The following is a 27,774-nucleotide window of genomic DNA, read 5'->3' on the forward strand; positions in this document are numbered from 1 at the left end:
GCCGTGTTTACATAATAATACTAGTAATAAGAATACGAAGACAAGTGATTTGTGAATCGTGTAGCTTTGCAGGGAGCGATGTTACCCGGTACGAATTATGATGTTAACAGAAATAGATATCTAATGCTGCCAGCATTCAGCAGCTAGGCAAAGTTTGTTTACTCAAAAGATGCCTTCAAACTTGTCAGCAAAACTGAAAAGACCATTAAGTTAATAGAACCATGTAAAGACATAATGACAGCTATGCAGCAGACTGACAGTGTTAGCCTGCAACAGCTCATCCTGTTGCCAGGAGTTGATCCTGCTGGGAAAAGGTTATGTGCATGGCACCGACTCACTGATTTTTTTACCTCTCCCCGGCATAGAGGAGGTGAGCGTGAAGGAGCTGGAGAGAGGGAGTCGAAGGTGTGGACTGAGTAAGCAGGAGGCAGACGTTAGAAGCAGCCAGTGCTGCTGGGAGAGATCACGCTAAAGGTAATGGTAATTTCTTTATTAATATAGCCAAACCCCAGACAGTGACCAAACCTAGGGTTTGCATCTTGGTTTTAGAAGAGCTGGGGAAAGCTGCCTTACGATTCTTGTTACTACTTATGATCCAGTCATGCTGAGAGGCCTGAGATGGACGGAGCCCAGGTTCTGGTGGGCACGGTACTACACAAGTGCCTGCCCCAAAGCTCTTGCCCTCTAACCTGCAGTCCCTCCTGATCTCCTGGGATTCACCGTTCTCTCGTTCTGGCTGCCTGCCACCCCCTCCCCACTCAGCCCGTAAAGCTCCTCGTTGTAGAGCGCTGATTTATCGGGGTGGGCGGATGGTCTCCCAGAGGGTTTCCCCTAAAGAAGTCTGTGATTCCACGCACAGGCTTCATTTGGCAGTCGTTTCTCTGATCTCACTCTGCTCCTCTGAATGCCGATGTGTTGTGCTTCCCCAGCCGTCCTAGTGCCCAGGACCTGGGTCCGGTAGGAAGTGGCAGAGTGCTTGCAGCTGCTTCTCCGGAGAGGGGAGAGCGCTGGACCACATTCATCAGGAGGAAACCAGGTGTGCCATGGGGCCAGGTGATCTATCCCCTGTCGGTGTGCGAGACCACGAAGCTTAAGTCTGCTGAAGGTTGCTCAGATCCCACTAATGATGTAAAGCCACTGAGAGAGACCAACTGTTTAAAAATGCAAATGGGCTCAGTGAATGCTGTAGGAAAATAGGCTGAAACCAGAGAGGTTCAGTAAACTGTACTCGGGGACTGAAAGGAAAGTTACAAAGGAATGGCTGAATTCATCGGACACCGCTCTCTCCGCGCCACCTTCCCCGTTGCGTTAAACTCCACCGAGCAGCCTATTCACAGCCTTGCCCAAGTGCCAGCTGGTTTCAGTCTTTTTGGGACTTGAGGTTGTTGTCTTGAGGAATTCCCTTTGTTGCAGTTCTGCTCTTAGAGAGAGGCAATACTTGCAGTAGCAACACAGCTTAAAAGGAGGCTTCTAAGAGACTTGAGTCCAAACCAAACCCAGGCATATCACTACTGGTAACAACAAAACCAGTCTCTGCTATTGCTCGTATGAATTGTCTCCCCGCTGGCATTCACCCTGCTGCTAGAGCAGTGACAGCTGCTCGCCCTCTGCCCTTGCCAGCCTGCAGACCCCCCAGAGTTGAGCGATGTGCAGCTTCTGCCCAAGCACGCTCCAAAGCCGTCGTCCTGTTGCATTCTCACCGGATACGTGGCAGGGATTTAAACTTGACCTGTTTGAACAAACACAAAGCCCCCAGCTTGGAATCAGGTGTGGGCTTCACAGGTGCTCTTTGAGCTCGCAGCAGCTGGAACAAGGCAGGAGGTTGGGGAAGAGAAGCTCTTACGCCTCCACGACCATCCTCTCGGCCTCCGGAGCATTTGGATCAGAACGCAAGCATTGCAGCTTGGGCCCGTCCCACACCTGAGCGGGGAGAGCTCGCCCAGCCTGGGCTGCGCACTAGCCAGCTTCTGCTTGCTAATGCTGATGCAGCTTATTCCCAGCTGATGGATGTGGTACAAGAATACATCCAAGCAAGGGCCTGACACACGAGGCGAGATTAAGAGCTGCATGTGTACTGATGGGAAAGGGGGTATGAAGAGGTGATGTGATGAAAGCCTTGCAGCCATCAAGAAGGCTTCAGTCTGGAGGAGGAGAAACACCTGTTTGCTGCCATGCGGGCAGGGGGGAATAACGACTTGAACTGCTTAAGAGGTAGGTAAACAATTCAGTCTGAAAAGCTTGTGTGAGGAGCGAGGACATGGAGAGAAAGCAGCTTTGGAAGCCCCTGTGCTCTGGCTGTAAATATTCAAAAGCTGGCTAGATCAGGCCTTCACGAATATCAAGTTATTACGATCCCCTGCAGACAGCATGGGGCTGGACCTGGGAGGAGCCTGATGGCTGGTTAGGTCATTTTTGCCTGTAATATTTATTCAAAAATCACAGATTCCCATTTTGCTTTGTCAGCCCTGGCACAGTCTAGCTGTGATTTCTCTGCAAAGCACTGAGGACTACATTCACAGAGGTACCTGAGCCAAACTTAGGCACCTAAGCACCATTGGAGACAGGGGAGGCCAAAACGCTAGATACTGAAACTCCCCACTCAGCTCCACCTGAGCCTGGAGGCATGCAGAGTTTGCAGCGCCGGGGGCCTACTGCTGGGATATAAGAGATACGAGATGGGTGCTCTGCTGCTGCTCAGGCCTGTGGAGCCTGGTGTGGGATTCTCAGGATGCACCTAACTCATTGGGCCCTGCATAAAGCCCAGCCACAGGAGAAGGAGCCCCATTTCCTGGGACTGCAGAGAGTGGGGCTCAGGCCAGGTGCTGTGAGGCTGCAGCCTCAGAGGCTGGGCTGGCATCTATCATATGCAGATCTAAAGGTCAGCAACTGGGAGTGACCCTTTCCCTGGGTCTTTTGGGAGCTCTATCCTGTGGCCTCCCTTTGCACCCTTTGGCTCATGGGGCTGGCTGAGCCCTTTTCCCTGCTTGGCATCTATCAGCCGCCTGCATGTGAGCTCACTGCATTTCAGACATTTAAGAGTGAGTGGCTCAGGTATTTGCTTAGGTTTCTCTTTGATTCGTGTAGACAAGTTGTTTCACTTCATCTCCTTAATTGCGTTGCAGAGGGTCTCAGCCAGGACTTACTGCCTCTCCAGCAGGCATATGGTAAATGATCTTTGCAATGATATTAAAAAAAATCTCTGCCTCTTCAGGGGGACCTTCCCAGGACCTGGCAAAATGGATCGCAAGTCTTCACAAACCTATTGAGCGAGTGCTCCGCACGCATTTGCAGCTGGAAGAGCCGATGGGAACGATTATTGCCCCAACGTCAGCGAAAGTTCAGGGGTTCTTTATTTTTCTTTCCTTTTCCCTGAAATTTGTCAGGTGCTGAGGATCGCTAGCCAGGCTCTGTCTGAAGGAAATACGACATAGCCCCAGGATAGATGCATCAGCGGTTCAGGCTATATCCACGTAGCAGGTGTCCTATAGCCACCTTGCTCAGCAGGAAGTTTTGAATATTTACACTAACAATTATCCACTTTTTAATGTCTCCCATAGCAACACTTTGCCTTTTACAGCTCCTTTCATCTGAATTTCTTGCAGCACTTCACATGTGCAAGGTTAAACTCTCTCTCTTGCGCTGTACGTCACAAACACTCCAAAGGGTGCATGTAGAAAGACTTGGGCACAGAGAGGGGGGTGACTTTGCCGGGGTCCCACAGCAAGCTGTTGATGAACCGGGAGAAGAATTCTAGTCCAGCGTTTTTTCTGCTCTCTCTCAAGGGTTTGGGTAGCTTATAAATAAAAGTACAAACACCAGCAACAAGTTTTGATTATGAGTTAATATTTGCACAGTGCCCAACAGTGCACTGTATTTTTTATAATGGTGGAGGGAGAAGAGCACAGTGCCTTGAGGCAGGAGGATGCTTTTCTTGCTTTTGCTGCTTGGCATCTGTGTACTATGGTGATGTGCTTATTAGAAACACACGGACTGACTTGGTAGCTTTCGTGTCTACAAGGTATGGGCTGATGCTGATACAGTCTTCTGGCTTTGATGCATTTTCCATTCCTGCGTGACGATTCCAGGCACTGAAGCTTAGTCAGCCCAAGTTGACGTGGATCTTTATTATTTATTTTCTAAGCTGTCTCAGAACTGATGAAATCCCCTGGTCTGGCAGCACAGGCTAGAAGGTAAGCTAATTTACGTGGCGTTTAGAAGTTTGGCTTCCAATGGCACGAACCTGGGGTCGCACACTGCTCCGACCAACAGTCCCCAAAATATACGTTCGCAGAGGAGTGGTCGTAGCAATAGCTCGCAGCCTCCCTCCTCCTGCAATGACTTGCTGGGGCAGCCCTAGAGGCACGCAGCGCAGCGCAGAGCAGCGCAGCGCAGCCTCATGTGCGAGATGCAGTTCCTCAGTGGGTGGGAACCGAGAGCACGTCCCCTCTGCCACTTCCTTGGTTAGGCTCTGTGGTCCCGGTACCTTTTATAGTATTACTTTTGTTAAGCAGCACCATAGAGCGTGTCCTCAGCATCACCCCTAGCTCAGCCTGGTGGACTATTGTGGCTCAGCCAGTCCCCATACGCACAGCGCTACCCAGTGTGGTGCAGCCTTCTCTCATCTCATGCTCAGTATGCATTTCCTTTGGTTGGTGTGTGTGTTTTTTTTCTTTTTTCTTCTATTTGGCTTTGAGTCCCCTCAAGTGTCCAGAGTCAATGCATTGCAGGACACGGGAACATGCCAGTCTGGAGCTTTCCAATGGTTTCCCTTTCTGGAGGTCCGTTCTCCTTTCTCTCCTAGCCTGGAAACCTGTTAGTCCATCATAGCTGAAGGTAAAGCTACACCCTTTGCTGTCTGGATTATTTCAGAGTAAGGGAACAGAGGCTCAGTGAGGTGAAGCTTGCAGTTTCTTCATGGTTTTTTCCATCAGGGAGTGAGATTTGGGCTCCCAGCAGAAGCTGCCGGGGACCCATTTTCTAAACACACTGCCATGAATCCCTATAGATCATGTCAACTTTGGAAATAAAAGACCAGGGGGATTCTCCAGAGGCCAGGGGCATTGGTGCAAAGATCCCTTTCCTGAGCCTTGCTATGTGACTCACTCTGGACAGCTTCTGCAGAAGTCAGACTTCCTCCCTGTTACTGCTGCCACTCTCCTTGGCACCGGTTGTGGGACGGAGTGGGGTATGTGAAGGTACACATTTCTTGCGGAACCCCACTCAATGTGGACCCGTACTTGAAAGATGCTTGGTAACCTTAACTAACGTCCTGGGAGCTGAAGGTGGCAGCATCTTGCAAGACTGGGCCTTTTGAGGCAAGATTTGGGTCAAAGGAGACTGCGTGGTCCTGTCTTACCATCGTGTTCTGTTCCAGCTGAAGCTGATGGAAGTCTTGCTGTTGCCTTTTGTGGGAACAAAACTGACCTTCTGTATCCTCACTCAGTGACAGGAGCTGCCGCGCTAATTCTTCTCGGAAACCTACCGGGGGTCTCTCTGGTTGTGTTCTGCGTTAGGAAAATATTGTTGCAACAGTCCCAACATATCACCTCCGATCTCCCTTCTCCTTTTCTCTCTGAGAGAACATCTTCACCAGAGTACTAGATATTCACTCTGTGACATATTTTCTGCATTTACCTGAGTTGTACCAAAAGCAAACTTTGTTTCCCTGCCTACCAGAGAGTTGCACTGACTTCAGCCCATTTCTTCCTTTAGTTATGATCTCAGTAAAAGTCTTGACATCTTATTTTTGTGCGATTTGTAGGGTGCTGGATGTGGATAGCTAAAGAAAGATGGCAGCAGGCAGACTATAAGGCGTGCTGGACTGGAGACATTTCTCAACTTTGATGGAGCTTCAGCTCTCTGAGATTTCACGTGTGAGCGCACAGAAAATACATAATTCTTCATGCAGCGATAGATTAAGGTAAGTAATTACAGAAAATGTGTTATTCCCAGTTACCTGTAGGTGAGCTCAAATACTTACTATGTTTGTGAGTTGAAATGAGAGGCAGAGAAGGCATGAATGGTGAAAATTCTTGCTTCAGCATGGCACAAATCAGAATTAAAATTTCCAGCTGGTTCTCTTAAACAGGCTTTAAAGTTTTCATTAGCGCTCTGGAAATGAACTCAGGAAAGCTTTGGCAGCATGCATGAAACTTAAGCTTTGGGGACTTTAACAAGATAGGTTTGTTGAGGACATTGATCTTGGAGAAGCTTTTGGAACTGAAATGTTGACAGCTGTCTTCATGGATACTTGTGAATAAAATAAATCTTTTGCTTAATTCATCATCTGAGATCACTGAATTATTTCCGACTCCTTTGAGGTATAAGTGTCTGTTACGGGCTTATGTGGAAAATCTCTTTGTAGATTACAGAAACTGGCGCAGATTAGACTAGACTAATATTTCCAGAATTTATCCAGTGACTAGATCTCAAAGTCATGCCCTTGTTTTTGAAAATGTTAGGCTGTTTGGTTTTATATATCTCAGTTTAGAGCAAGGAATACAGCTAGTCAGTTATACATGGTCTTTATAATTATACAAATGAGGAAGCTAGTAAAGAGAATGAAAGTCAGAAGTGAGACTATTAACATCTTCATGGATTAGACTCAGCATGGAAGCTATTTAATCATCTGAGAATGGAGTTGGTGTTGCCAGATCTCATAATTTGTGTTGTTCTTAAAACCCTGAGGTCATGTAAATGTATCAGTGTGTCAGCTTTAAGTGGTTTTTTTTTTTTACATTTTGCTTTTCAAAGTGAGTTTCTGGCTCTCCTGGTTTTGGAGAAAAGCTTGAAAATGTGCACCGAGATCAATGCAAATCAAGATGGGGAAATAATGCAAATCTTTTCTAGCTCATCATTTTAATCCACTCCAGGACTTTCCCAGGCTTGATTTTTATGGGGTTTTTTTACCATTTGAAGTTGGTTGCAGTCACCAGTAGCTTACATGCCCCTAAATCAAAAGGGAAGCAGGGCACCAAGGAAAAGGAACCCTCTAGCATTGCTAAATGGGGAGGTTCATGTGAGACGGGGCGCTCACAACTGCAAGGTAACGCACACTGGAATGAATAATTTAACAGCCACTCTAATTTAGAGGAAAATGATCTAGGTATCACTGTGGATGGCCCAATTAAAGCCTCTCCGCAATATGCAGCAGTGATCAAAAAGGTAAACAAAGCATTAGGATGTACAAGGAAAAACTACGAAAAACATTGCTGCTGCTGTTGGGTGGATCTGCTGCGCTCTGCCTGGCAGAGAGGGGGGAAGCCTGGAGAGCAAAGGGTCCAGTTCTGCTTGTGCCAGCTGTGAGACCAGTGGCCAGGTGATGGCAGCCCCCCTCCTGGCTGCCCTGCCTGGAAGATGGACTGCAGGGTTACAGGGAGAGGCCGCCCTGCAAACGAGCCTGGCCGGGAGCACGTGCTCCAGAGAGAAGCCAGACTCCCTTGCAGGAGGCTGTGGAGAGAATGGCACCTTGGGAGGGAAGAGGGACAAACCGTGTCCTTCACTGAGCAGGGGATGAAGGGTTTCAGACTAGGAGGGCCCAGGGACCCATACGCTTACTTTGTGCAATAGCAACATGAACCAGACTCTACCCCTCTTCCCCCAGGGCTGGGTGGGAGGTCAACGAAATGCCAGGGTTTGTGTGAGGGGAGCGGGCGGGGTGGATGGCAGGGTCCTGCCCTGGGGCAGCCCATGCTGGACCTCACCCTGCAACGCAACACCCGTGTCTGGAAGGCAGTGTTCAGGGCTGGCCACTCCTCTGACAACAGAAACAGAATGGCACCAGGGGTTGGGGGCTAAAACCAGAGACTCGGATCAAAGCCTTCCACAGTGAGGTGTGGGAGGCAGGGACAAAACGGAGAGATACGTAAATTAGTGAATGGTGCTGATTAGAGAAAGTAAATTAAACTCTCCTATTTCCTTTCCCCGAGAAGAAAAAAATGATGCAACTGAAGGATTTGATAAAAATTGAACTGTTTTATTGAACCATTGTAAAATTCAATATATAATTAACCTGTGCAAGGCATTGGCAAAAGGTGTGAAGACCTTCTAGGTTCCCTAGAGGACTGGACATGCATCCTTCTGGGCGACCAGAGCTATACTGAGGCAGGCTAGCACGCTAGCTGCAGCCGCCCAGCACTTTTGAATGTCACGCTGCATCCATTAAGGTGCCACCGTGTAGACTTAAGAGTATGACCTCAGTTTTTAAAATTTTGGCCAATGAGAAGATCCAGTTACATTTAATAGGATAAGAGAGATTTTTACGAGGGCTATAAACACTTTTTTGTTTCAAGGGTATAGACCAACTACCACCCTCGACTTGGAAAGAAATTTCCTCTAATGAACTGCCCATAATGTCTGTGCGTTACGGTTTGCTGTGCCTTCCTTTGAAGCATTTGGCACAAGCCAAGGCCAGAGAGAGGCTACTGGGATGGCTGGACTATTGATTTAGTCTGGTGTGGCAAGTCTACGTGAAATGCTAAATTTTGGATTCAAATGGATTCGACAATGTCCCTTTTACTGTCCAGGATGCCTAACACCACAAAGCCTCCAGCCTTCTCACTCGCATTCTGCAAGCGTAAAAGAAAATTTAGATCATTTTGAGTTATTTTCACGTCTGTTGGCAGGTAGCCAAGTACACTTCAAATGGCACCGCATGTAATGAGTCCGATCCATCCCTGGCAGAGCTCCATTAACACGAACGGAGCCACAATCATATTTTCACCAATATGATCAGCTGGAGGCCAGTTAATGTCTCCCTAGCCACTCGTGTAACTTTTAAATGATATCCTCCCTTCTGCCGGCTGCCCTTCCAAAATCCCTTTGTCCCGAGATTCAAATGCCACTAATTTTTTTGTTAAAGTCCCTATTTTTGGCAGTAATTACCATATGACCTATAGGAGATACGGGCCGGTGGAGATAAAGACGTGCAGAAGCCACAGGAAACCCACAGCAAAGCGTCGTATCCGTTTGTTAGAGGTGAAAGTTTGCGGTGATTTCTGAACGAGAAAATTAGCTGCCTTTTACGGTTCTGCACAGATGTTAATTATGGGGGAAAGTTCAGCGTGCAAAGCTGGTATTTCTAGTCTCTGTTATTGTGGAGATGGCCAAGAGTATCAGGAAACAAATAAATGATTGTGACGTAGAGCAAGGGCCAGAGGTGGGCCGTTTCCTTGTGTGCGAAGGAACACGCGTACGTATCTCAGCTATGTAAGGTCACACCTCGCACCCTCCCCGCTTCCGCTTTGATTGCCTTGTGTACAGAAGAGCTTCAGAAACGATTGTGCTGGATTCCTTGAGCTGCGGGCTGAACGGGCACGGTCCTGTGGCCAGCCTCGAGGCAAGGCGGTCGCCTTCCCCTTCCCAGAGCAAGCCGGCCCGCCTCGCAGGGTTGAGGCAGGGACGGCCCTCGGCTTCGCAGCAAGAAATGCAGTTTCTGGGGGACCGCGCGCGAGGGCCTGTATCGGACCGGTCGGGCGCGCTGAAGCAGAAGGCTCTCTAGGGATTATTTTTCAAGTTGACATCTAGGGTTCGGCGTGAGCCTTGCCAACATCAGTAGGTGTTCGGGAGTTGTCCTGACTCCCCCCAGCCTCGAGACTGGAGGGCGGGAGCCCGAGGGCCGCCCCAGCCTCCCGGCGGGCCGCGCGTACCTGTCAGCACCCGTTCAGGTGGCATTTCCCCACGCGGAGGGAAAGGGTGCCACTGCCGCGTGGCCCCGCACGAGGTCAAGGGCAGCAGGCTGCAGCTCCTGCTTTGCAGCGGGCGGGCGGGCGGGCCGGGCCGGGCCGCACGGCGGCGAGGACGGGCTGGCTCTGAGCAGGGTTGTTGCGCGCTCTGCTCTCCCGTGCGGTCTCCAGCGATTGGGGCCCGGGACGTCGGGAGGCAGAGGCCGTGCCCCGTGCCCCGGGGAAGAGCGACCCCAGCCCGTGGTTCGTGTTAAACCCACCTGCCCCTTGATTGATTGATTGATAGATTGATCAATCTCCCCCCGCGCTGCGCTGCGCCGTGTCCCACAAGCGGGCGGGCAGACACACGTGCGCGGCGCGGCGCGGCGGGGCGGGGCGGGGCGGGGGGAGGCGTGACGTCAGGGGGCGGGGCGTGCCGGGGGCGGGGCGGGGCGGGGCCGGGCAGTCGGTTGCTGGGCGGTTGGTGTGTGGGGTCGGGTCGCGTCGCGTCGCGTCGGGCTGGGCCGGGCCGGGCCGGCTCGGGAGCCCCATGCGGCGGCATGTCCAAGACGCTGCGCCGGCGGCGGCACTGGCTGAGCAAGGTGCAGGAGTGCGTGGTGTCCTGGGCGCCGCCGCCCGACCCCGGCTCCGGCTCCGGCCCCGGCCCCGAGCTGCTGCGCGGCGGCGCCGAGCGCGGAGAGTTCCCCTACCTGGGCGCCCGCCTGGCCGAGCCCGGCCCCGGCCCCGGCCCCGGCCCCGCGCTGCTCTCCGGCAAGCCGCCCAGCCCCGGGGACGTGCTGCTGGAGGTGAACGGCACCCCGGTGAGCGGCCTCACGCACCGCGACACGCTGGCCGTCATCCGCCACTTCAGGGAGCCCGTGCGCCTCAAGACCGTGCGCCCAGGTGAGCCCCCCCGCGCCCCGCCGCCGCCGCCCTCACCACCGGCCAGCGGCTGGAGCGGCCCTGCCTGCGTCCTCGAGACTATGGGGAAACTGAGGCTGTCGCAGCGAGCGGCGCCCGCATTGCTGCTGGCACTTGGAGGGCCAAGTTTGCTCTCCCAGGCGCGGGGCTGGGGACAGCCCTTGCCTCCGCCTGGGGGGTCACTCGCTCTGGTTGGCACGGGAGCTTGTGGCCGAGCAAACCCGTCCTGGCGGGGGGCCCTCCTGCGAAACTCGGCTTCCGCCGCTGCGTCCGACCTGCAGCTCCCCACGCTGCGAAGTTGGCACGAGTAACTTGGCTTTGACGTCCCGCTCCCGCGGCTCTGCTGCGCCCCCTCTCCAGAGCGCTGCGGGGGCCGGTGGCCGGCGCCTGGCACGCGAGGCGCGCGCGGGAAACTTGTGCCGTGCGAGGCGGTGGCGCTGGGCGGGCGGGGAGCGGAGATGGGCCCCTCCAGGGTGGCTGTCAGCTTTATGTGGACCCACAGATTGTCCGCACGGGCCTTGTAAAATGTGTGGCAGGAGTTGAGGCCGGGGGGAGGCTTGTGGCAATAGAGATAAGAGTATTTATTCCGAATAGGTTCTTTCCTTCTAAACTCGGTGGAGGAAAGATGGTGAGGGTAAAAGCAGCACAGAGAGAACCAGCATGTTTTGGTTTTTTTTCCAGGCATCCTGCCATTTTTGGATGAAGTAGGACTTGCCCTTTGCAGAGCGTTAGTCCTGACAGACCTGTTAAAAATGCTTGCCCTGTGGTCGCCTGCTACAGAAACGAGTCTGATGGAAAGCTTTGGTCTTGCAGCGAAGGGTTGCCCTCCCACGGTTGTTTTATAGCTTCGGCATTAAGATTTCGTTCTTTTGTTCTGCTTAGGATATTTCCTGTCCGCTCTGTCTTCAGATCGTTTGGTGTTGTGCTGCGTCCTGATGCGAGCATTGTAGCTCATCTAAACATCCGTGTGTCACGGTGAATAATTTCTAGTTGCAACCGCTGAAATGCGGGGTGTGCATGTGATGTGTGTAAGGTGGCTTGGCACTTCCAAGCGAATGTTTCCTGCAGCCGCAAGAGGCATCGGAAAGGATTGTAGTCCCTTGACTGAAGGCAGAGGTGGGTATTTCTAAAGGCAAGGCTCTCTGGGTTTTGGCCCCAGTCGCATCTCTTAGTGGATTAACATCTATATAATCTTAAAATCCAGTAACGCTACAAACAGGTCTCTCAAAGAAGCTCAAAAAGATAAGAAATGAAGCGTGTGTGCTGGCTGTGTGTAAAACATTGGGACTGACTAGGAATGAAATGGCAGATGTCCCCAGGGCAAGCAGGAGATTCTGCACTGTGCTGATTAATTTTGAACCACTTTGATAAATATGGATTCTGAATTTAAGAAGGGATATGCTACTTTTCCTTTTTATCTGAGATTTACATGGCAAATGGGATTTTTTTCAGTTTTTTAATTAGGCTATTGTCAGATAAACTAAGCACTTTACCTTGCATCTATAGTGAGCAGGACTACACAGCAGTTTTAATACCAGAGCTTAACCTTTGGGGCATTGTGATGGCGGGGTAGTGATTATTCCCGGGCTATAATATGTGCATACAGGTGTAAAGGTACATAACATATGGCTGTACAAATCGGGGTGAAACTGTCAAAGAGAATCGCTTGCAGTAAAGGTAGATTTAAAGGAACTTGCCGATGAATCTCTCTCTCTCTCTTTCCTGCTCACTTTTCCCATCAAGTGGGTTTTTGTTTTTCTGGTGTGTGAGACATGAAAATGGTTAGGGACTCTGATTTCTGTGGAAGTTAATCGCGCTCTATTTGATAGCTCAGTGTCACAGAGTTCTGAAATACAATTTCTGAAAGTTATCTCCGTAGTGATGTTCGCTGCTTATTTGAAGCGGGTGAAATCACAGTGGTCAGATGATATCCTGGCTTTGTCCGTGGTCAGGACTGATGTAAATGATGCAACGTTCTTGGAATTCCTCATCACTGTTTCAAAGCAATTCCTTTATTTCCCAAAGAAAACTCAGCTTCTGTTCAGAGAATGGGATTAATTCAAGTGTACTATAATTAGCCAGCACTATCAAATCATTCCAGTAAAGTCCTCTTTACCAGCATGCATCTCAAATGTCAAGTTCATGCTAAATAGTGTTACCTGCAATCACACAGACTAATGATTCACAATTTTCAATCTGAAGCTAATTACAGCTTCTCCAGTTCTGCACAGCGCGGGTGTGAACTTGACAAAGTTTAAACAAGTATTAATAATCGCGAATTTTCTCTTCGATTATTTTTCGGTGAATCCAGAGCTGTAGTGTGGCAGTAGACGGTCATAGCAATACTGACATCTTCCATCTGTGGGACTGCAGCAGTTAGTCATGGATGCTAAGCACGCTGCTTACACAGCCACCACATGTAAACGCTGCCCTGGGTCAGATGTGTTTTCTTCGTTCGGAGGTTAGCTGTATCTCTGCTTTACAGTTTTGGAGCAAATCAAACTTGGAACTAAGTTTTTTTATCCTAAAACATGTTGCAAAGTTAAATGTGCTGTGGATTAAAGAGAATTTTGGCAACTTGGTGTTGGTTTGCTTTTTATAAGGCAGCAGTTTAAAGCATTCCCCTCCCCCTGCGAAATATTGCCATAGTTGCATTCAGTGCCAGTGCTTCAGCAAGAGCTGCCTCCAAGTTGCCAAGGCATTCATTCTCTTTGAGTGCCTTGTGACTTGGAAATCGCCTTCCTTTCCATCCCTGGTGAAGTGAAAGGTCCACGTTTGCTGAGCTTCAGAACACCGCACAATGCGTTGGTTTGCACTACTGTGCGGGGATGCTTGAGTCCTGGGCCGCGGGACGTGCAGCGATCTTGCAGTGGCGCTGGGATGAGGAAGGCTGCTTTGGTTTTGGTGAGGTTGGCTCTGCTTCGCTGCTGCTGCATTTTGTTTTTATATGGACTGTGATTTTAATGATCCATCACGGCATCTTGTCCTTTGGAAGGCATTTTGTTTGTGGTCAAATAAAGGAAAAACAGGCACAAAATTGATTTAAATAACACAACAGAGCAATAGGGGAAAGTTACTTAATACTCCATTTTCCTTAAAATGCAAAATGGGCCTTTACAAATCAAAGTACACGGAACTGGAGAGCGTCTGTTGTAGGCCTTGCCATGTACTTGCACTCAGGTGCTGTCGGAGCAGGAGGGGAAGGGTGTTCCAAAGTTCAGTTGTATGTGCTGAGCGTGTCCTGACCTTGGCCTCCTGACATTGAGTCACCTGTCAGCATGTTTCTTAATTGTTTAGTGTCTGTACAGCCTCTGTGTTGAATAGTTGCCTCCGTCTTAGTCAATACTGTAGTGCAGTTGCGGTCTCACGTGGGTGTTTCAGTGGCCTTTAGCAGCAGATCAGTGGGCTGGACTTGCTTTGCACCAGTGATGAAACATGACTCTTCATTAAGGAAAACAGCATCTTTATTTGATAGCAATGAAATCAGCATCTGCGATGCTTGTAGCTAGCTTGGCAGTGGATCTACAATAAAGATTTCAAGATGCAGCTTAGGTCTGTTGAGAAAAACACTTGAAAGATTTGAATGCCAGTTGTTAACTACATATCGCAAGGAATGGCCTGTTTCACTGATGGAGAACTGTCCCCCATTCATAGTTGCCAATGAAAACATGCCTAATATTTTGTTGTCTCTAGGTACAAGTTCAGGACCTCCTGCTTTGCATACGTCTGTGTTGCAACACTGCTGTAACTTCAGGGAATGAGCCAGCTTTAAATGAGCTCGCTTGTCTACTAGTAGCAGCCTGGCCAGCTCAGGCTTCAAAATCACCCTGAGAAGCTGAGTAAATCCTCAGGTAGCTAGCACCTGTGCAGAGCTCTGTGCTCCTTGACGGTGCTTTTGGGCGTTTGTTACACTGCAGCTAGCGCGAACCCGCTGACGTGCAGCTCCAGATCTTTGGTAACAGACCGAAGGTGAGGACGCCGTTTCCGGTGAGGTAAAAATACTGAAGCACTCCTTGTCAAATGTACTGGACTGGACATGACCCATGCCTTACATTCTACATAAATATTTCTTAACATGGTGACTTCAAGCTAATTCCTAATGTGCAGATGTCCATATGATAAGAGTCAGGCCAAGGCCCAGTGGGCCATAGACATCAAACAGTTCTGTCCTTAATGCAAAGTGAGCTCTCGCATTGAGGCACGGCTGGTGGCAAGGTATGTGGTTGAAGTTTTGCGTGGTGCTGATTGTGCTCTTGCCTTTGAAGGGAGGAATGGAGGAGATAAGCCTCCAGTGCAGTGCAGCTGACCACTTCAGTACTAAATTCTGTTAAAAGTTAGTTTACTGTCTACTGTTGGCTTCATCTTTATTTACTGCAATATTTAGGCAGGAACTGAGCCCTTCTGCCAGTGCGCTTCCACTGGCACGAAACGATACAGGCGATTAGAGTAGTAGCTTACTAGCCAGTGGTGTCTCCAGGTAGGCTGTAAGCAAATGTAAGGTCCTAAAATAGGGCGGATTAATGAACATGCGCAAAATCCTCAGCTCAGAGTTTGCGTAGCACGACTGCAGGGATTCTCTTCTGCTCCTTCCAGAGGACAACGCTAGCAAAGCCACGGCACCACGACTGTTGCAGCTTCAGGGCCGCAGGGTTGCTGCCTCTCCATCCTGGAAACAAGCATGCTACATCCAGCCATTTCCCTCCAGCCTCCCATAGCACTGTGGCTTTGTGGGCGCTCCTGTGGAGTGCAGCTCTGCCGCATGCTACTTGAACCTCTTTTGTGCTGAAAATGTGTTGGCTCAGAGAGTACTAGAAGGTATCTGTCATTCTCTAAAGTGAGTTACTGTACGAGTGGTATTTGACACCCTGCACTCCTGAACTTGGAAATGCTGTGAATTCTTTGCCATATGGCTTGGTAAATATGCAGGAAATGACAGCAGACATGATATAAGCACCAGGACAGGGCCCCATTGCTCGTTAGCTGAAAACAATACCTGTTGGTAGACTGCTTCAGTACGTTATGTATGTGTGACCGGACTTGTTTTGATATCTTACTTTTGTTGGTTTGAGCTTTTCTTTCCTGTTTGAAGTAAATAACACAAGAACGTACTTCGATTTACAGCTGATGTTTTCTTTGCAGATACACATCAGAAAAACTAGCTCTCTTCTGGGAGTGGGGTGGGATACATTTATTTTGGTAAACAATTGCATGTTGTTTCTAAAACTCCTAGCTAAGCACTGTATTGGCCATCTGATTCATAGGAAAAAGGCAAAACGTGCACAATCCAGCCTTTGTCCCAACCCGCACAGTCCAAGGCGCAGCAAAAATTGATAAACAAGATGGAGTCACTGAGTTAGCTATAGGTGACCTGCTTTTAAAGAGTTAATAACGTGCTTCATTTTCCTACTGTGATTAGTTTCGGCGATTTTAAGTGCTTGACTTGAACAGCAAGCGTGCACCGAATCAAGACTTGTGATTTTAATGCATCTTCTGCAGTTTTCAGGATCTTGAGTGAAATCTGGGTTTCCTTTCTCACTTTCTACTACAATTGAAGTTCAGCAGAAGTGAGAGGCTACAAGATTTTGTGGTGTTTCTCCTTCTAGGAATAATGGAAAAATGGCAAGCGTCTTTGACCAGATTTGAGATCTTTTTCTACTGGTGATTGTCCCCCGTTTTATTTTCAAGCTGTGATTATAAATGGGCAGCTGTGATGCCAGTGGTGTTAATTATGGCCCAGTACTACTCTGATATCTGTGGTGAAATGCCTGACTGGCAGCCAGATGCTGCATTCGTTACTCTTCTTCCCCTTACTGGACTTGTCCAAACACTCATCTCGATACAGGGTAGCCAAGCCATGTTTTCAAGTTGCTTTCTCTGCCATCAGGATTTAGGAGGTGATGATGGAGTTTGTCTAAAATCTTTCCCCCCCAGTTGACTGGTTGAGGTTGGCGGGGTTAGACCTTCAGCCGCACGGACCAACTTCCAGGTGACTAAATTCTAAAATGGCTAAGGTGCTTTTATAAAATTGAACTTTTTACTATTGTCAGTTTGATGTACAATAAATATATATATATATATAAGAAAGGCTTCTAATGTAAAACATTTGTTCAGTAATATTGCAAAAACACTGTGGACAATGTTGAACCTTCACTTCTATATTGCAGTAGCTTTTTGTTAAAACTACTACAAGACAAAGTATGAGCAGTTCCACCTGCTTCTGTTTTGAACCAAACAAATCAGTAATGCTGGGAGGTGACTTGTTCTGTTTAAAAATCTGTCAGGCCATTTTTCTGTAAAGGAAGAACCAGGACTATACTTAGTTGGAAGGTGCTTTCTCAATGGTCCCTGTTTCTCTATATGTTTCAAATAACTCATCAGAGCTCTGAGGTTGTTTTGCATCTTCAGAAGAAGTAAGAGGGTGGAGGCATTAATGCTGTTACCCTTTTTTAGAACCATGTTCATGGGTTCTAAATTTTTTGCACTTAATTTGAATGGAAGAATATTCCATTTCTGCTTCTTTGGTCCTTTTGTCCTGATTTAATATGATTAACAATCTGTTAAAAAGTTTAATTTTTTTTTTTTTTTTTTATTTTGGCACTCCGTTATCAAGAATTAGAACTCGGTTGTTCACTTCAGTAATGTACTTTTCCCTGCCGAAACCTATGCTATTTGCCATCTAAGTGGACGATTAATGTTATATACACTGCATGTGGTTTCCTTTTAAGACGGGCATTTCATGTCGAGCAGTGTCACACTAACTTGTTTTTGAATGTGGTTAAAATTAGCAGTTCGGATCAGGAGAAAACTTGCAAAGCAAAAAAATCAGAATTAGGAAACCAATTCTACTAGAAATGATGCAACTCTTCTTTGTGCCTTTGAAAACCTCCGTTGGGACTCTTCAGTTGAAGTTTGGGGCGTTTATCCAGGGAAAGAGTGAATATTCTGTTCACGTTGTTTCTCCAGTGTTCAAACATGTCCCGTCAGAAGCAATACAGGTCCATATCTGCCTGTATGGAAGTGGCTGACTCTCAGGGGTATGATTGGATGCTAGTAGTTATATTCACAGCATTAGTATTTGTACTGAATCTGACTTTTCCCCCTTCCACTTTTGAATCTCCTGAATTACTCCCTCTTATACCAGCCCCCATAAGTAGTGTGGTTTGGGTCTTAATTTATTAATACATGCGTCACCACACATGGTGATTTTTCTTTTTAAATGTGAATGGTTTTTTTCATTATTACTCTGCTCTCACATTTATGATGATCTAATTTGCTGTTGAAGGAAGGACTGAGACTTGGAAACTGGAACATGATGCTTTAGTATGAATAAGCTGAAGGGAGCAAAAATCTCTTTCAGAGTAACTAGAACTTTTAAAACAGGGAAAAGAATATCTGACAGTGAAAAGGTCTTTCGTTGTATTTTGTGAACGAATATGAAGGGCGCTCTTCAGGTTGCTCTTTAATACAGAACAGTTGCGACTAGGCTTGGTAATTTTGAATATATCTTTAATTCTGGGTTTATTACATTGCCAATTAAAGATTATCTCCTACAATAGCTTTTTTAGGCAGTAATGTTTTTTCTTTTCTATAAAGGTTCCCATTCATCTCCCTCTGCAGATCACTCAGCATTAGTTTAAAAGCTGAGGAGTATCATCACATGTATTTTCAGTGATTTGATTGTATCTGTAGACAGCACTTCAAAAAAAAAAAATACAGTGCAAGTCTACCAGCTTGAAGATTTTTAATTCCATTTGCTTGATTAGTTTTGCCTAAGTACTAAGATATTATTAATTTGAAAATGGTTGTCCCAGTTGATTACTATTTTAATTGGGCATATTTTTATTGACAAGTGTCTGTTTTCCAAATACGATTTTCAGTTGGCATGAAATCAGTTCAAAAGTAAACTTCATGAGGCCACTTTAAGAGCCATTTTAATAGTCTTTCTTGTGTCTCCTGCTTTAGGGGTGTCTCTCTGCTTTATGATTTTACTTACAGATAATGAGGCCTCTGAACAGCTCCCAGCATTTTATCATCATTCTCTTCCTCTGCTTTGCCCAGGGTTGCAGAACTTCCCCACTTCTGGCCCACTTTATCCTGGAGCCATTGTTTTTCCTAAATGCTGAATGCTGGCTCGCTTTCTAGTCTCTGCCGTGTCTTCCAGACTCCCCGCCAGTCAGACACTTCTGTAGTGTTTCCCCTAGAGAAAAAGCAGGTGCATAATCCTCCTCGGAATAATTGTAGAACGGCTCTGTGATTTGGAAGCGCTGAAACGTAGAAGGTGGTCACGCTGGGCCTGTAACCCGGCCACGTGACCACGGCTCTGTGCCCTGGTCCTCCCAGCTGCTTGGAGCTTTCAGGGAATTCCTTTTCCTCTTGACATGTACCAGATGAGAGCAGACTACTGTAGCCTGTTAGAAAAATGAATTCTCTTTCAGAGTAGCAGAAGCATTTCTTTAAAGCAAAGTTTCCGAAATCTGGTGATTATCTTAAACTTTCAAGTGTTATTACCTCTTGAATAATGCATTATTAAAACTAGTAAGTCACAGCTTTTAGCGCATTGTAAAGCCCTGCCTTACCTTTCTTATGAATAATTAAAGATCTTACAATTTTAACGGTGACAGTTGACGAAGTCGGAGAGGTTGATTTCCTTCTTTGATGCATTAATGTTCAGACTTGAACCTTTGGTGCCTGACAAGCTTGTCTAATATATAAATCTTCCTAACTATGTAGTTTATCCATTAAAAGATACTACCAAACAAATCTTGGTGTTCTCATAAAATGGGAAGCTAATGCATGTGATGCTTGTTAATTTTTTTAATGCTCCTTTAATTATTGATTAATCTCTTAAATAATTGTTTATAGGTCTCTTCACCTGGACATAGCCCAGACAGACTCATTAATAATTGCACCCAACTTGGACATGCATTCCTCATAGCTACGGCATGGGAACTGTGTAGAAGTCTGAAACAGGAGAGTGCTGAGTCCTCAGCTTCCATTAACTGCTGTGGGAATTTAGGGTATGTAGCATGGCCAAGCGCTGATGATACACAGCTATTTTATTTAGAGGGGAAAGAAATAGGGCATATCATTCAAAGGGCTTCCCCGTGCAGATCAAAGCCAATCCTGCTCTTGGTTTCTGAGTTCTGAGATCACAACGTGTTTGTTCTGTGCTGATTGCAAACAGCACTTCTCAGTCGTGCTGTGATCTCCTGTGAGAGTTTGGGATTGTCAGACACTACAAACTTGAGGCCAGATGCACAAAAGGACTTAGGAATTGAGCATCAGGATTAGCTCGCAGGTGTCTGGCTTCTACCATGGCCTCCACAGCCTGGGGTTCAGTGCCCCACTTGCTGTAGGTAGAGCTTCATTAGGTGTGGAGATTGCTCCCAGCGCAGAGCACTCCACATGTCAGTGGTTGCTCAGGACATCCTCCTAAAAGGTGGGAGGTGTGGGCTGGCATCCCCACAGGCTATGAGGGGCAAGGTTACTGTGTGAAAGGGGAGTAGCATCACTTCCTCTGGCCACATTGCTGTTTTGTGCAGAGCCCAGTCCTGCCTGCATGCGTTAGGTATGCACCAAGCATGGCAGGTGAGGTTCTTTGGGTAAATCCAGCGTCTGATATACCTGGGCACCATGGAGCGCTTCAGCAGGTGAATACATGATTTGAAGATCCTGATTGTGCTCAGGCATGAGACGTGCTAGTGTGTCCAGCCCTGCTGAGACGGTGTCAGTGGTTTTGAGGATGGCATTGCTGGATGTAGCCACCTAAATTCCATCTGCATCCCATTTTAGACACCTAAGGCCTTTGGAGGATTGAGGCTTGTGTGTTCACTGTGAAAATGCTGTACCATTGTGGAAATGCAGGAGAAGTAAAAAGTGCAAATAGCTAGAAACAGTCTCAAAAGAAAAATGGAAGTGACTGCCCATGTCATTATCCAAGTGGAGCAGCAGAAAAGGGGGTGGGAGGAGACTGTTGTTTTTTTCTTTTTTGTTCTAATTTTTTTCAGATACAGCAAATGGCAAAACCGGCTAAAAAGTATCCAGTGCAGACCTACAGTTGCTTGGTAATAATACCTGCCACTACGTTGTATCCCTTGGACCTGATAGCCCAAGTAAGAGCAGCAGAATTAGATCTGTGATCCCTAGGTGGTGGTTGTGCCTTTAGAGCTCAGAATCTCTCCCTGTTCTCTGCTGACGCTTCAAGATGGATTTTCATCGAATTAGGGGGAGATTGTATCATGTGCTTTAGGACCAGTACACTGTTTTAGAGCAAGTGCATCTAAGCAGAAGTTAGCCATATTGACTAACGATGATTATGAATAGAGAAAAACCAGATAAGGAAATTGTTAGAGGAAAAGTCATTATCAAGCTTCTAAGGGAATCTTAAGCAACAGAGAATGTTTATTTAAAAAAAACCCACTGACTGTCTAACTGCAGCATCAATACCAAGCAGACTTGCAATCCGTAAATGGTTGTGATAGCTCGTTTTGTGCATCTTATAAAATACGTGTTTTAAAAATACTTTTAGATACCATTGCATATGTGGCCCACCTCCTTTACCACTCCTGGCACTTCTTTATTCTGAGAGCAATATATCTGTCTCTGGAGAAAATAAAGTAACAAACATCATTTTGTATTTAACTAATGCACTAAGAGAAAAGCTATTTGGGAAAATAATTGCCCCATAGATTGTAGTGTCAAGCTTCAGTGTATTTTCTGAAACCCTCAGGAGTTATGAATCTCTCTGGTTCCAAGAGAAACTCCATAGATTTCTGCACCGTGTCTTAAATTTGTAGTTTCACTCCTTTCTCTTTTGTGCTTAGTTTTCCTGAAGGTGGCATAGACTTAAAACATTCACTAATTTAAAACATATTTTTAGTCTTTGAACATCTTTGAACAGATGTTTGTTTTATTTCCTTCTCCAACATTTGGCTGGCTCCAAAACACAGCCTGCAACCTTTGCCACTTGGAAAGAATGTCGTGAAAGAAGTCCAGTCCAGTTCATCTCATTTCGCTGGGCTGAACGGTGAGCTGGGAAGCTGGCGTCGCCGAGTTCTGAGCCTAGGTTTGCTGCTGAGTTGTTGGCCTTAGGAAACGTGACCTCTTCCTGCTGAAGCTCCTCCAGCTCGGAGAGGCATGATGATCTCCCTAGGATTCTCTGAATTTTAATAACACATTTGCACATAGTCTTGAAGCTGGAAGGAGCTAGTTAAATTGAAAGAAATCGCTTATATGCTACTAGATGAATCCTTGTGTGTAAATTTTATTTAAAAATTAAGAAATAGGAATTTATAAATGTATGCTAAAACAACCATGGCCACAAAGAGGTTTTAATGACCATTACAAAGTCAAGCTGCAAGCCATCAACTGTGACTCCTTCCCTTTCCCTAAAGAAGGATGGATGGAAACAAAGATGAGAAATACAGTGACTCAGAAAAGGAATACAGCATTTGTGACACAATGCTTCAAGCTGAGTACATAAGACTTGTTTAAATTTTCTTTTGTGTTTGATGTGGGTACGAAACCTCCACATGGGGTAAACAATTGAGGGTTTGGCAGTTCAGATGGGAAAGGGCGCAATATTCAGAGACGGCCTGCACAGCGAGCCAAATAACGAATGCACCCTCCTGAAACAACAGCTGGGAACATGCATGCAAGAAGATGGTATGGCCCCTCTGAGAAGAGGCAATATTCTACTTACCTATTTCTCTGGAAGCTGGCAGTGGGCCAGTCTAGTGGTTCAACAGACTAATGTACTGCTCTCTGTTAGGTTCTGCTTCTGAGGAAGCCAGCTGAAGTCCTGCTGTTGATAGGATTTTCCTTGCACTAAGTAGTGGGTTCATAGAGGTAACATTTTGCTGATTTTTTTTTTTTATTTTTTTTTTGAATGGGAAAAGTAATTTTTTGCAGAAATTCCTTTCGATGGCAGAGTTGTAGAACTAGGAACTGTAATGGAAAAGTGGATTGCCACAGTTGAAAAGCATGAGACTTGAAAGATTGCTTCCATTCCACAGTTAGGATATCCCAGATTGTTCGTGTTTCCTTTGTCCAGTATCCAATGAATATGAGCTCTTCAATCACTGGCTCTTTCAAATGCCTTTGAAAGAGCCAGTGATTGAGAAATGCTTTTAACTATTTTATTGAACTAATGTTAAAGCCACTAACACTAACATTAAAGCTTCCTAAAGCCACTGCTTTAGGAGCTCTGGAAATTGCTGCCAGTGTGAGGTCTGCTGTTAATAAGGGTATATTTACATTGCTATTCAGTTTGTCCTCTTTCCCAGCAGCCATTCATATTAAAAACTCCTCCCCTTAGCGGCCAACAGCAGTCGAGTCCACCATGAGAAGCATCGAGGGCCAGGGCCAAACTTCATTTGGTTAGCATCCTCCTTGGTGCTACATTCAGAATCCCTCAGCCCCTTCTGCATCCTGCTTGCTGTTTCCACCTAGCTGTAATCAAAGTTGAGCTTAGAGAGGCAGGTGGTGGGCTAGCACGGCAGTCAGCCACGTTTCTCTGGCAGGCCGGAACGGTGCGGTTCGGGCTGCGGGTGCGAGGACCCGGCCACCCAGCCACAGTGTGGCCTACGCAAAGATGTTTTGCTGCCCAGCCACAGCATAGCACGGGTGAACACTGCCTGAGCCCCCTGGCTCTGTGGGCTGGGTCCCTGGGCTGAGAGGTTCCTCGAAGAGCTCGAGTAAGCGCTTCTAGAAATCAGCTGGCCCGTTGCTTGCGTCTCGTGTTTGCTGTGACAGGGTCGTGTAGACGGGGGGGACGTGTCAAGGCAGAGGACCAGCAAGCCTTTCTCAAAGGATGGAGAGTTAGCATTACTACAGATTTCTTTTTGGGCATGTCATCTTGTTTCCCACATCATTTGCTGTATAAACATTATATTTATCCCTCGCGTAGAATGTGCTCATTTCCTCCCTCTCATCTCTTTGTTTAAGCGTATGCTGTAATGAATATTGTGCAAATGATTTCGCTGCCAGCGCTCTTTAATTGTTCTGTTCTTTCCTAGCTACAATGAGCCTCAAAATGATAACGAGGAGCCCTTACGACTTCATCTACAGGGCTGCTCAACACGGGTTTGAATTTGTGAGGTTTTTTGTCCGTGTTGCTGCGATCCGTTCTCCCCCCACCCGTCGGAGTCACTGACACGGTTGTATGGATGTTCGTTAAGGAGAGGCCCAGCAGCATGAGAGGCAGGGTTTGCTACGCTGGAGTCGGAGCACACAACCGAGACAGCAGTCTTCTGATTCACAGAGTTTCCAAACGTGTTACTCCCTATCCATACTCCCAGGACAGCTCCTTAGTAATGTGTGTGGGGTGGGGGAGTGTGAACAAACCACGGAAACACATTACAGAGATTTTATTCTCGCTAAAGCTGAACAACTCCGGAGGTCAGCCAAATATAACTGAAAGTATTGCTGACATGCTTTGGTGTAAATGTGCTCGTTCAAATTGACACTGAACTTCCAGCAATCCGTGGATATGGAGGCACTGGCATAAAGCAAACTTGTTAAAAATTCTGTAAACGAATTATTTAGCAGTTCTTTAGATTGCAAAGAAAAATGTTTTATTTCTACAGGAGCTAAGCCAAGAGTTAGCTAAAACACGAGCCTTGATTAGACCTCGGGGCTCCAGTTTCAGGTTTCCTCTAAATAATTTTCGTTAAAAAATTACATTTGTTATCTTTGCTTGCTTTTTTAACAGAATGTCTCTCTCTGTCTCTCTCTCATCTGACTCTGCTTTACCAAAGATTTGAATTCATATGTTTCCTTTTACAAAAGTTCTTCCTTCACTTTCTGTGGAAACACTGACGTTTTAAAATTAAATACGCTTTTCTCTTAGCAGATTGGCCTTTTGAATTAAGTCGATTATTTATGCTTACATGATTTGGAATGATTTAGGAGAAAATCATACATGACAACATAGCTTGAATGCCTCTGAAAAGCAGAATTTTTCAGCTGGCAATTTTTACCAGAAATCTGAAATGTTGTATAGCGACCTTTGAGTGGAGGTTATTGAAGTCTAACTGAAGTGCTGAAACCACTCCAGCTGGTTTTAATAGTTTTTGTGATAGATGGTTGATTTGGGGCTTTGGAGGTACTGCAATCTCATTATTCCAGATTACTTGGTCTTTTTATGTCTGATGTTAAGAAACACCCTTGACTGTTTCTAAAAGGCCGCATATTCTATGCGCAGGATGGAAAGATGGTTTTCGATCAATATGTTCTAAGAGCACTAGGTTTGGGTTCAGAAAACAAGAGCAACTCTTCTCTGAATCTGCATTCAAGAGTAAGCTCCTTATTCAATACTGAGCACAATGAAGGGGAAAATGCAGCAGGGAGATTGGCAGAATAGATCGATATGGAGCTACCCATCACTGAAACCAGAACCAGAGTCATTCGTCTTCTGGATCGCTAATTGCTGTTCGAGCCAGTACTGAATTAATCTTTTCAAACTCCTGGTGCCTTGTGCTGGAAATGGTAACTGCTCCCAGATGACGCTCCAGGGAATAGCTGAATGCGTTGGGGTGACTTCCAAACCCCATTTTTAAAGAAGAATTTATTCTTTGCTTATAGAGGGAATATTTCAGAGATGCTGTTGACTTACGCTTTGGATTAAAAGAAGCTATAGGTACAATTGGCAAGGAAGAAGTGAGCAGTGTAGACAAGTGATTCTCAAATAGGGTGCCCTGAGATTCTGTCAAGGGTGCCACGTCTTAGTACTGTCAAGCCTGCAGACAAGATTCACAAGATAAACCCACGGTTTGAAAGAAGAACCCATTCTGACCTGCTGTGGTCTGTCTGAGTTCCTTGCAACAAAAGAATCCTTGTATTATTTCTCTGTAGTTGAAAACGAAGAGCTGGCACTTTCTGAGGCATGCCTGGAGTCTAAAGAAGGTTGAGACCCACTGATAGGCACAGGAATCCCAGGGACAGTCAAAGGTGCATCGCGGCAGGTAGCAAATTAACTGCTGAGTTAATGCTGCTGTGAGATGCGAGAGGCAAGGATTTCTTAGGATGAACTTTTATTGGACCAATTATGTAGTTAGGATAAAGTCAGACAAGCTTTTAGGTGCAAGACCTTCTTCCTCAGGTCAGGTTATGAGGTGCAGGCAAAAGGAAGATACCGCAGAGAATGGGTAAATATACCCTTGCCATTTGGAGTCTAACCTAATAATATCATGTGGCAAATTATGGATATTAGCTGCAGTATTGATGTGTATCTGGTAACTAGGTAGCTAAATGCAATAATTTGTCTTCAACAGTATGTTAAACTAGCATAAGTGTAAATGAGCCAAATGTGATTTGTTATAATTTTGCGGAAAAGGTTTTTACAGGCTCCTCAGCTTCACAAGGGCAGTTAAGCTTTTCATATCTCTGTCCTAATGAGGAAACGCTTGATCTGTAAAGTAGAGTCGTAGTGTTTAGTCATGAACTCCTGGGTTGATTTAGCTTGGAGGTGGGTTGGCCACCCTGCAAAATGCTACGCCAGCGTTCCCGGTGGCACTGCAGTCACCCGTTGCGTGCTGCAGCAGGCAGCCGCTCGGTGATGCTTTCACAGTGGTTTGTGGAAGAACCTTTTGGGCACGTAGGAACGTCGTGGAAAAGCTTTGAAAGACTTGTGGCAGGCAAGGTACTTTGAGGAGATGTGATATCTTTTATTACACCAACTGACTAGTTGGAAAAAAGTTCTTAGCAAGCTTTCAGGCCCAGTCGCCCATCTTCAGGCACTGGGAGTTTCTGCTGTTCTCAGACTCCTTACCTACCTATGTTCTTAGATCAACACAGCTACAACCAAAAACCCTTGGGCTATTAATCTGTCAGTCCTACAGTCTTCCAAGTGCATTCCTCACCCTGCCTTAGTTTATACCCCAGGGTAGGCCTTGGTTGAAAGCATCAGCCTACTCTGGTTAGGGATTTTTGCATGTGGAGGGGAGCCGGCACATGGACAGTACTTGAGTAAGGCTCCTGATTTAACTCTGCAGTCAAGACAACCCTTAAGAGGTCTTTCTGTAAAAGTTACTCGGGGCTCCTGTCACCCACAGCATAATGTGATCGATCTCCTTAAAGGGCACTGTCGTCATCTTTGTTCTGAGTGTGAATACAATGCTAGTTCTTACTGTACACTGCAAAATCATGCCCTCTGTGAAGGAGAGAGACTTCTTAATGCAAATGGAAACTTTTTTATTTTTAAAGTAACAAGACCTCCTATTTTTTTAACCCTTAGTTAGTCTTGAAAGATAGGCTGGACGTCCCTTGTTTGAAGTCAGCAAAGCAGTTGGCTGACTCGATTAACAATTGAGATGAGGTGCACCGTTATTGGAAAAAGGCATGAAAATCCTGGCCTTGAAATCATACCGTGGGATAGTGCTTCAGATGCTGCAAGCAAGATGGTCATAGTAAGTGTGATGGATTGATCCGGGTGTGCAAGAACGTTGACTAGGCCGAGCACTCCAGACTGGGAGCGTCGTCTCCCACTGTCCTTTTCCCCCAGTTTCATTTTTTGTATACTTCTCTAGTCTAAGTGCTTCCTTCCTGTTAAAGGCAACCTTTGGGCACATTGTTATCCGGCGTACAGTAAAAACCCAGATTGGGGTTGTTGTTTTTTTTAAACCCCTTTTTAAATTTGACACCATGCTTTATTTTAACTTCCATTGGTAAAATTACTGATATTTTTGGTTTATTTTACATAAGGAACTGGTCTATGAGACAAGTATGCATTTTGTTCATCTTCATGGCCTGGCGCATCCCCTGTTCTGTGTGCCTGACTGAGGCTACAGCCCACTTGATAAGGTCTTCTGGGGAATTCTGGTGATGAAAGTAACGGATGGGTAACAGGCTCTCCAAACAAGTCCTATTTTGGCAGCCGCAAGGCGACCGGAAGAGAGGTGGACCAAAAGGAAGGCTTCACAACGCATTAAGGATTAAAGCAGCAATCTTATTTTATGGGCTATCAGCAGGAACAGATTGAAGGATCTGGCTCAGGACCAGGATTGTTGGTGAAAAGTGACTTCTGTTTTCCACAGTTGGTGGTTCAAGGGATCACTGAGGTCAACATACTGTATCATCATAAATGAGTAGTAGTGCAGATTTGAAGCCTGCACATTACTTGCACAAATTTACAAAGAAAAGGAAGCTTGGACGTTCATTAATCTTGAACCATTTTCGCAGCCATGAAATCAAA

At 46.5% G+C, this 27,774-nt stretch overlaps 1 protein-coding gene and 1 long non-coding RNA gene across 7 annotated transcripts in view; both read left to right on the forward strand.

The window, feature by feature from the left end:
- The first annotated feature begins 10,123 nt into the window (after window positions 1-10,123).
- MAGI3 (membrane associated guanylate kinase, WW and PDZ domain containing 3) overlaps window positions 10,124-27,774 on the forward strand; it is a 172,801-nt gene continuing 155,150 nt past the window's right edge. For 2 of the 6 annotated variants that reach the window (XM_059717331.1, XM_059717332.1), the window contains exon 1: window positions 10,126-10,565. In XM_059717331.1, the coding sequence (XP_059573314.1) occupies window positions 10,223-10,565 (343 nt within the window). In that variant the 5' untranslated portion in view covers window positions 10,126-10,222. Of the gene's footprint in view, window positions 10,566-27,774 lie in introns of all 6 variants that reach the window. The other 4 variants (XM_059717333.1, XM_059717334.1, XM_059717335.1 and 1 more) reach the window with 3 other exon arrangements.
- Window positions 19,607-24,434, forward strand: LOC109285566 (uncharacterized). The gene is made up of 2 exons (XR_009456597.1): window positions 19,607-20,695; window positions 23,600-24,434. It is a non-coding gene; the product is annotated as an uncharacterized LOC109285566 (long non-coding RNA).

This window comes from Alligator mississippiensis, chromosome 14 (assembly GCF_030867095.1).
Source record: "Alligator mississippiensis isolate rAllMis1 chromosome 14, rAllMis1, whole genome shotgun sequence".
Classification (NCBI taxonomy): domain Eukaryota; kingdom Metazoa; phylum Chordata; order Crocodylia; family Alligatoridae; genus Alligator; species Alligator mississippiensis.